Here is a 10,656-nt window from a genome sequence, read left to right as displayed (position 1 = left end):
AGGACTACCACAGATGAAATTTAATGCAAAGTATAAAGTGCACAGGAGGGAAAACTAAAAGCTATTGTGTGTTGTTGAGATAACAAAACATGAAGCTAAAAGATTCAATGCTCCTTTCATCCCAGTCCATCCACTGTGCAACAATTAAATGTTCGAGCTGTATGACACACTGGTCAGACCACACACGGTGGAGTGTCCAACTCCGTTCATCAACACACTAGGGGTCTAGTCAGCTGTCCAAGGTGAATTCAGAGAAGAACCACATGACTTGCCCCTAGCATAAGAAGGAATTCCAAGAAAAACAAGACAGGAAACTCGGCTTTACGGTCTTTTAAAGGGGCTATCTGACAGGTGGTCATATTAGAGATAGAAATTGTATGGGAAAGATAGAAAACTATTTCACTGAACTGTGAGAATCCGAAAACGGTACATAGATCCGAATCGACAAAAATGTACATTTGGAACTGATATCAGTAAGATCTTCTTCACAGAACGAGTGAAGGCATGGAATGGACTCTCAGGAAGATTAATGAAAGTATAAACCCTGGTGTCATTTGGGAAATGGAATGAATGTTACAACTGGGAGAAGACAGTTCCTTCTGAGGACGGTCCATGGTCACCTTCAATCTTCTTTATCTTGTGATAGAAGATGGCAGTGACCAAGAATCAGCATCAAGTTTGAGAGATGGCATGAACACTATAATGAATATTATCCTGAAGTTGCTGTAAATCTACAGGTAAAGACAACTTATTAAGCAGTATTTTATCTATCACACTTCATTCATTCAAACTAACCTTAATCTACCAGGTGCTGCAGTCACATCATTGGGCACTTTACTACCTTGGGTTTCAAATGTTGCCTCAGAAATACAGTCCAAATTTAATCTAGTAACACAGCTAGACCCATGTGTCATAACCAGTCTAAAAACTGACTGGATCCTTGGAACCAGTTTTTAAGCAAAGCAGACAGAGAGGGTGTTGAAAACTGGAAAATAGCCTATGCATAACAAAGGAACTACAAAGGCAAAGAAACTTATTTAAAACTTTAGATGAACAAAAACTCATGCACAGACAATAAACCCTGGGGAGAAACACCGGCATTGGGAACAATTAGAGTCTTGCCTGTAGGTCTGTGCAATGTTCAAGTCTCTCAAGGCCAGAATATTGGTACCAATTGTTGAGGGGGTTTGCAGTGGGAAAGTTGCTGAAGATGGTGATGCCTTCTCAGTTACACAGCGGTATCATAACTACAAGTAGTGAGGTTTGTGCTGGGTTACACTGGGAGACATATTTTCGCAAAATCACCTGCTTTCTTTCCAAATCATGAATTACTGAGACCATAATGTACTGCATCTTGTTCAAAATCGTTAATTTGTTGCAGCATGCTTTTAAATAACTCAATCAGCATATTTTGGCCATAATTAAACGTCTTGGCAAGCCGTGATCCAAGCTGGATGACACGTTTTGTTCATAATAAAAGTGGGCTTCTCCAGATGCTAGGCCTAACTCAGCTGTGGAATTAAAATTGGACCAAACATGCACAAGGTTCTTTCATGAACTCTGACACCCCCAAAGCAGTTTCACACATAGTTTGCTGGAAGCCAAATATAAAACTGCCAAAGCTTGTTAAAATAGAGCTAGCAGGATTCACTAAAAATGGACCTCCCAGTTGCCAGTCTTAGCAAGTCCTGGTAATATGATACTTTTTTTTGCAATTGGGTTGGACCCCTGATTCAAGCTCGGTGAAATATAACAACATTTTAGGTCTTAGATCCTTTTCAACACTGAAGTGTTAAATTAACTAATGTTCCAGACAATCTGTGCTTTCTAGATATTAGCTTTCCACAGGGCTGCATTCATGGTCCTTGTAATCATAAAATATTTATGAAAACTGTGCCATTATCAATATTAAAATTGTGTTGCCTTGATCATACTTAACCAGCAACCCCGTACAATCATACAGCATGGAACCAGACACTTCAGTCCAACCAGTCTAGGCTGACCATGATCGTAAACTAAACTAGTCCCACCTGCCTGTGCTTGGCCCATATCCTCCAAGCCTTTCCTGTTCATGAACTTATCCAAATGTCTTTTAAACGTTGTAACTGTACCTGCATCCACCATTTTCTCTGGCCGTTCATTCCACACACTGTGTTAAAAAAAAAGTGGCCCCTCATGTCCTTTTCAAATCTTTTCCTCTAAGATATTAAAAAGATACCTAAGGTATTAGGATCTCTGTGTTTCACATCGAAGTTTTAATTGCTGAACTTTGCTCAAAAGAACCTTTTGCCTACATATCCTTGTTGCAGACTGTTTTTCAAGATAGTCAAGAAACAGTAACTTTATTTATAGCACACATGAATCATGAAAAGAGTTTACTCAAAATATTTGCTGAACATTATTTTAAATTAGGAGTATACATATTAAACTATTTTGGTAATCTATTGCCAATAATTTAATTCCATCCAAAGCTGATTTATTTCGTCTGCTAACATGATACTAGCTTAACCAGTTTTAAAAATATTGGTTTCAGTCCTAGCAATGAACTGACAACGATAGGGAAATTCCATCTCATTCCCAGTAATAAATTTATTCCGATTAGGGTTAGTGATTAAACTATATTCATTCTGGTCAAAGCTGGAAGCAAAAGATGATTCAGGTCAGTTCATTTCAGGATGGAAATGATGTTTGAAATCCTGAAATTAAATTGACTACATCTCACATGGGTGCTTGGTCTCTTACTTATATAGTTGCACAAATGGCAATCAGTAAATTCAAATCAATGGCAATTACATTTACTATTCAATGCAGTCATAAAAGAATAACAACTAGTAACAGTTCTCAATGCAATAAACAGAAGCTATCCATTTTAATCTGGACATAAATTTCCAAAAACCAAGCATAAAAGCAATGAATGTTTTAAATACTTACTATGTCATTTCCCCCTCTCTTCCCCAACCCCTAAACACAATGGATTGATGGATCTAAGATTGAGTTCAATGTAAAATATCTCAGAGCATACTTTAACACATTAAGGCAAATGAATCAGAAACAAAGCAAATTGTACCATTTGGAAGTGGAGCCAAGTTCAATATTGTCGCTTAATGGCTGCAAATTACAATCAGATTACTCAAATTGAATTACAATTATGAGTCTATAAAACTCAGCTTTATTTTGAACAGTCTTGTTAAATGGATATGGGGTGCAGATCAGAGAAAGCAATTAGAGAAGAAAAACAAATCTTTCCCCATGATGGCAAACATGCTTCTTTCGGGGCTGACTAGCAACAGCCAAACTATTCTGTCAGTGGCAGTATTTTTACGAGGGAAGAGAGTTAGGGTAATTGGAGAAGGTGAGAAAAGAATACTGAATCCAAAATGACATGGCTTTCAGGAACCGCAAAAGCAATGCACCATGGCCTGAATTTGCTGAACATTAATGCACACTTACAACGTACCAGCATTATAGGCAGAAATTCCAGCAATGAATGAATTAATTCAATCCCACCATAACACACTGGGGCTTTTAAGCGGCTCCAGGGACAACTGCTTGCAAGAGGTTCAACAGCTAATTATGATAATCCACCCCTTAATGAAAATCGATACCAAGATCTGGCCTGCTGAATTACCGTCATTGTGGTCCCTAACTAGACAATTACAGAAAGGCATTGGAGGGCTCAGAATCAGGTGAATCGGTATTGATCACAAGAATGTAATAGTCATATTGGACTTGAAACGTTAACTGTTTCTCTCTCCACAAATGCTGCTGAGTTTCTCCAGCATTGTGTTTGCTTCAGACTTCCAGCATCTGCAGTATTTTGCTTTTATTCTCAACATCTACCCTGTCAAGCCTCCTCAGAATCTGGCATGCTTCAATAAGATCACCTCTCACTCCCGTTTTTTCACCCCTGGCAATAAAGGCCAAAATCCCATTTGCCATCTTAAGCACTTGCTGACTTCACTACTAAACTGTTGTAATAGTTGCTTGTTAGACTAGATGTAGGGAAGGTGTTGCTGCTGGGTCGGGAGTTGGGAACCAGAGGTCACAGTCTGAGGATAAGTTGTAGTCATTTAGACTGAGATGAGGAAAGATTTTTTCAATGACCAAGTTCATGAAAAAGATTGATAACGTTTTAGATTTTAAAAGGCATCAAGGGGTACAGGGAGAAAGCTGGAATTGAGAGAGAGGATGAGCCATGATCATATTGAATGGTAAAGCAGGCTTAAAGGGCTAAATGGCTTACTCCCTGTGTCGTTTCTATAGTAACAGCACAGTGCTCAGCATTATTTGTGCATCAACAGTACAGCTACTTCATGCAAGTGGCAATCACAAGGTTAAGTATCCTAAAAATGTTCACATTGTGCTGCTCTGCCATTAATTTCACAGAGGAAAAAAGACTTCTCCTGTCTGATACACCATGAATGGCAAGAACTAGCTGCTCCATACGGCAAATATGAACTAAACTTGCCACAATACATCAGCCTTGACTTTTCAAGTCTAAATACCCTTACATCAAAATATGTAAAAACCTAAATGTGCAGAAGTATACCCATTCACTGGCACTCACTGTTGATACCCAGCTGCTGAAAATCTGTATCAAGAAAGTATTCAATTGCCCAGCAGCTGCCAGAGGCATCAGTTTACAGATTTGCTCTGCTCTGAAATATTAAAATCTTTGCTAAGTAATGAAAACAATATTTGAAGAACCAAACACATTCTGGTTTCTTCCCCACTGCACTGAATGGGTATGCAACTCCATAACTAAATCAGATTAAATTATTGAACAATTAAAAGCATAAAAACTGAGAAGTAAGTGTAATTTAAATGTATCATTTCAATGCCAAATCAGATACAGAATGAGAAGAGAATGATTTGATTCAGAGAGGGGAACAGAGACAAAGTTTTAAAAAAAGTTTAACTATAAATTTGATGCTTTCAGAGTCTCCAACCATTAACACCTGAAGAACTGATATCTGTTCACTTGCAATACCAGTAAGGTTGTCGGTCAGCAACAAACATCTATCATACTATTTAATGAACACTTAAAATGGACAAGTTTTAATCTGTTTTAATCTGGAGCAAGTTGAGTTTGTGTCTATAGCTCAAATACAGCAACTTCATGACACTCAATGAATTTGAATGGCGTAGTTTGGGAGTTGCCGATTTCAAGGCCAGGCCAGAGATGTGTATCTCGGATTGTGTTTAACCACATGCTTGCCCCTCACCTAAAGGTTGCTTTAAAATTTATACATAAATAGCCACAACTAATCCCACCAGTATTTGGAGAGCACTATCTTGCCCTTGTGTGCAGCCAACCACACTGCTCAGGCTCGTCTCGAGAGAGAAATGATTCCGTCGGGCGGGACAGGGCAGAACACGGAGCTGTAACTGTAGCTTCAGAACTAAACTCATCAGGATGATGTCAGAAGCTACTTCTTCAAACAAAATGTTGTGGAGATTTGGAACAGTCTTCTCCAAAAAAAAAACTACCAAAGCCAGGTCAATTGAAAACATCAAAGCCTAAATGGATTGATTGTTAGGTGGGTATTAAGGTTTACAAAAGCAAGTAGAGTAAATGAAGTTAATAAAAGCAATGATATATTGGTCAGCAATGACCTAACTGAATGGCAGGACAGCCTTGAGAGACTCTGAACGGCTAACTCCAGTATCTATGTTGGCTCAAGTGGATCAGTTTCAAAGATCACTGGTGGAGAATGGTACTTGTCGTGGGGAAAGTCAAAAGGGAAGGATGGAAGAAGTTCTTTTTTTTAAAAAAAGAAAGTTTATCCTTTCAGTTAAAGTGGAATTTTCAGCTGCTTGGTGGGATACCACATGTCTGTAGAGGTAGCCAACAGAATGGTAAGAAATTGGCTCATGTCCACTTGTCCTTTCACAATTACATTTGTGATTTCAGCCTGGATACGAGAATGCAGTTGCCAAAAAAGAGTCAGAGTTCTTATTATGCAGTCAAAAGATTAAAATGAGCTATCCCTAACCACTCTACAAATGTCATGTGCTGTTGCCTGTGAATTTCTCCTACCTAAGTTAAACTACAGCACTTGGGAGAGCATTGGGTGCTGAAGGTGCACTATTTCCATCACTTTATTTCAACTGGATTAAAAATTAACACAAGGTAGGATCTCAGAATTTCACTCTACATGGAAAAGATACATTTTTATAAGCAAATATATTTTCCATCATCTCCTAGTTGATATAGAAGTTGAAATGCGTATTTTAGACATCCAAGCAACAAATACAACTAGTTAGTTTTCCAACAAAGCAATGTCAAATTTTAAGTCAGTAGAAAATAAACATTTGTTTAGCTCAATCTGTTAAATAAGGCACTTGAAATATCCTTCTATCAAAATGGGGAATAAGCAGTCATTTAAACCGAAAAATAATACCCAATACATGTCTTGACAAGTTTGTGTTTGTTAAAGCTTCTAATTTTGATTCAAGTGTGGATTATAACTTTAAAACTACAAGATTAAAGAGGCAGTGTGGGGAAAGACCACTGTGAGGTGCTTCTGCTGAAGTTAAATAGGGTCTGTTCAGTTATTGGACCATCCTGGTACCTCAATTATAAGTAAATATACTCTTGCACAAATAAGAGATGCCTTTGGATCATTTGGATAGAGTCAAACTCCACTGTTTTTTTGTTTCTTTGATATGCTGCTGTACAGAACCAAACTGCATTTCTGACTATGCATGCGTGCATAAATATGCATGTATAAATATATAAAGATATTTATGATTAAAGTATATATTTGAAATTTAAAAAAATTAAAGATGCAATTTCAAACCAAATGGGTAAATTGTAATACCCATTTCACAACTCTTGACTTCTCAAGTTAGTTAGCCTTCTCAAGTGGGATTTTACAAAGAAACACTTGCCACTTTTACCATTCACTGCACTGATTTTAATCTACTGTGTTGTACATTGATAAGCTTCAAAAGTCGAAGCTTAGAGCTCCTGCAATGGGACTAGTCTCTTTCAACACCACAGTCACATATTCAACACATCAGTCAACTCGTGCCTTGCATCAGGAGTTGTGGCTGTTTTCAGTATTGAGACCCCGCCCTGTCAAAGACAGTTTACTTGTGAAAAAAAAATGGACTCCCTCAAAACGGGTGGCATTTCTCTGAAACTACTGACAGCACGGAAGCTCATGCAAATCATCTCTGATGTTCTAAAGGAAATAGGTTTCTTTTTCCAAATGTAAACACACCAAGTGAAGGCCCGAATGGAGCTGCTGCCAGCAAGAGTAAACATATAAAAATTAACAAACCAGATTACTTTCCACAGTCACTTTATGTCTGGATAGATGTTTTGTTTTCCCTTCAGTTCAGACACAAGCCCAGCAGGGCCTCATCAGTTGACAGGCTGGCAGCTTGTTAACTCTCTCCCCGCCAGAGGGAGCTGGATATCTCCAGGACTGAGTGTGAGAGATATAGGCAGCCTGTATAAATGTCAGCTTTAACTGTGTCTCTTGTACTCATCACTGGGACTTCATATACCAAGTAACGAGTGCAGCAGTGTGTGTTAATGGCATTGTATCGCTGTGTGTATCAGCGTGTATGTATCTGTGTGTCCAAGAAACTGGTGAGGCCACATCGGGGAGTACTATGAACAGTTTTGGTCCCCTTATTTAAGGAAAGATATAATTTCGTTGCAGGTAGTTCAGAGAAGGTTCACTAATATGATGCCTGGTATGGAAGGAACATCTTAGGAGCAAAGGCTAAACAGTTTGACACTCTACTCACTGCAGTTTAGAAGAATGAGAGCTGATCTCATTGAGGCTCTTAAGAATCCTGCATGTTTCAACAGGGTAAATGCTGAGAGGATATTTCCCCTTACGGGAGAGTCTAGGACCAGAAGGCATAGTTTCAGAAAAAAGGGATGCCAATTTAAGACTGAGCTAAGGAGGAATTTCTTCTCTCAGAGCTTTGAGTGTATTTGGAATTCCTTGCCACAGAGAGCTGTGGGGGCAGACTCCTTGTGTATATTTAAGTCTGAGATAACTAGATTCTTGATCAGTTGGGAATCAAGGTTGTGAGGAAACCACAGAAAAGTGGACATGAGGAATGATGGATCAACTATGATCCTACTGAATGGCACAGCAGGCTTGATGGGCTGAAAGGCCTGCTCCTGTTTCTATTTTTTAAATGGTGTGTGTCAGTGTGAGGATTGGTACATTAGTGTAGTGTATCAGTGTGTGTTAGTATATCAGTTTGACTATTAGGGTGGTGTGTCAATGTGTGCAAGTGTGAGTATTGGTATGTATGTGTTAGTTTACTAGTGAGTGCTGGGTGTGTAAGTGGATGTGTTTATTGTTCAGTGTGTTACTCTATAGTGTGTTAGTGTCTGTGTGTGTGTGTGTGTGTGTGTGTGTTAGGGGGTCTATGTATCATATAACACTCACACTCTCACTGACACTCATTAACACTCTGATGTATATTATACATACACACACACTCAACCCGTCTCCAGGATCTTCATCTGGGTGTGGGACTGAGACACTCTATACTTAACGCCCATCCTCTTCAAGCTGTGTGTGTGAATCTGTCTGTGCTCATCGCCTGCACACGCGGTGTATACCGGCTGTGTCTGTGTGTGTGTGTGAGTGTACTTACCGCTGCCTCCCTCTTCCTGCCCAGTACGGTCTGCCTGCGGACTGGGATCCACACATTCCAGACTCTCCGGCACAGAGACATGTCTCTATCCCTTCTCCACTCACTCTTCCTGCGGGATACTTTCAAAGGCACGGATGTTCTTGTTAATATCCGCTGCTCGGCGTGATTTCCTCTGCCTTACTCCTCCTTCCCACCACACCCACCCTCCCTCTCTCTCTCTCTCTCTCTCTCTGTGTCTGCGCTGAATGAGAGAGAGAGAGAGAGAGAGAGCCAAGTGCAGGAAGCCGTCCCTCCAGCACACTCCGAAACAGGCTGATAATTTTGGAGTCAGATTGTGAATTTAACTTACAAATAAAGTGGAGCGACCTCTGCTGCTCCTACTCATTCAAATTCTCTTCCCCCCCCCCCCGTTCTCGCTGCCACTAGGCGGAGAGAGAGCTCCGCCGTGTGTAACACCACACTTACTGCTCAGAATATTGTTCAAATGGACAGAGACTGCAGAAAGCTACTGTCCCGCCTCCACCCCCCCGCCCTTCTGCATGAGACCGCTTTGAATTAGCTTGCAGTTACAGTAAATGGACGGCAATATAAAAGAACCACAGATGCAAAGATCTGAAACAAAAAACAGAAATAGCTGGAGAAACTCAGCAGGTCTGGTAGCATCCATGGAGAGAAAGCACACTTAATGCTTAGAGTCCAGTGACTCTTCCTTAGAACTGGTAGGAGCTAGGACCACACTCTCCTGGTGCAAAAGAAAAATCAAGCAACCTGCCTTAATAACTACACAGTGTGGAGCTGGAGAAACACGGCAGGCCAGGCAGTATCAGAGGAGCAGAAATGTTAACGTTTCAGGTCAGGACCCTTCTTTAGAAACATTCAGAAAATTCAACCTAAAAGTCAACTTCCTTGCTCCTCTGATGCTGCCTGGCCTGCTGTGCTCTTCCAGCTCCACACTGTGTTATCTCTGATTCCAGCATCTGCAGTTCTTACTATCTCTCCCTGCCTTAATGACTGCCACCCGGTGGCTCTGACATCCATCATTATGGAGTGCTTCAAGAGGTTAGTCATGGCCAGGCAGCATCAACTTCAGCCTCCCAGCTAGCCTTGATCCACTACAATTTGCTCACCGTCACAATAGATCCACGGCAGATGCCATCTCCCCAATCCTACACGTCTCTGGAATGTGTGGACAACAAAGACACCTACGTCAGGCTCCTATTAACTGCCTTTAGCTCTGCCTTTAACACCATAATTCCAATCAAACTCATCTCCAAACTCTGAGACCTAGGACTCTGCTCCCCACTGTGCAACTGAATCCTTGACCTCCTTACCCACAATCAGTAAGGATAGGTGACAACACCTCCTCCACAATAATCCTCAACACCGGTGCCCCACAAGGCTGTGTACTCAGCCCCTTACTATATGCCTTATAGACCCATGACTGTGTGACCAAATTCAGCTCTAACTCCATTTACAAATTTGCTGATGACACCACTGTAGTGGGTTGGATCTGAAACAACAATGAGACAGAGTACAGGAAAGAGACAGAGAGCTTAGTGGCATGGTGTAAAGACAACAATTTCTCCCTCAATGTCAGCAAAATAAAGGAGCTGGTTATCGACTTCAGGAAGCAGAATGGAGGACACGCTCCATATATATCGATGGTGCTGAGGTGGAGGTATTCGACAGCTTCAAGCTCCTAGGAGTAAATATCACAAACAAACTGTCCTGGTCCATCCACATCGATGCTACAGTCAAGAAAGCCTCTACTTCCTCAGAAGGCTAAGGAAATTAGCATGTCCACAATGACTCTTAACAATTTCTGTAGATACATCCTAGAAAGCTCCTAGCCAGATGCATCACAGCTTGGTATGGCAACTACTCTGCCCAAGACTACAAGAAATTACAGAGAGTTGTGAACTCAGTCCTGTCCATCATAAAAACTAGCCTTCCTTCTACTGACTCCATCTATATTTCCTGCTGCCTCGGGAAAGCAGCCAACATAATCAAAGACCGTTCCCA

General features: G+C 40.6%; 1 protein-coding gene across 1 annotated transcript in view; it reads right to left on the bottom strand.

The window, feature by feature from the left end:
• The window catches only part of LOC109938546 (calcium uniporter protein, mitochondrial-like), a 123,947-nt gene extending 115,013 nt beyond the window's left edge, over positions 1-8,934 (bottom strand). The window contains exon 1 of the mRNA XM_048595305.1: positions 8,635-8,934. Within this exon, the coding sequence (XP_048451262.1) occupies positions 8,635-8,715 (81 nt within the window). The 5' untranslated portion in view covers positions 8,716-8,934. The remainder of the gene's footprint in view (positions 1-8,634) is intronic.
• Between the last annotated feature and the right edge of the window lie 1,722 nt (positions 8,935-10,656).

This window comes from Rhincodon typus, chromosome 1 (assembly GCF_021869965.1).
Source record: "Rhincodon typus isolate 14 chromosome 1, sRhiTyp1.1, whole genome shotgun sequence".
NCBI lineage: Eukaryota > Metazoa > Chordata > Chondrichthyes > Orectolobiformes > Rhincodontidae > Rhincodon > Rhincodon typus.
The sequence above is the reverse complement of the archived record's forward strand: the minus strand, read 5'-3'. Positions and strand labels throughout refer to the sequence as shown.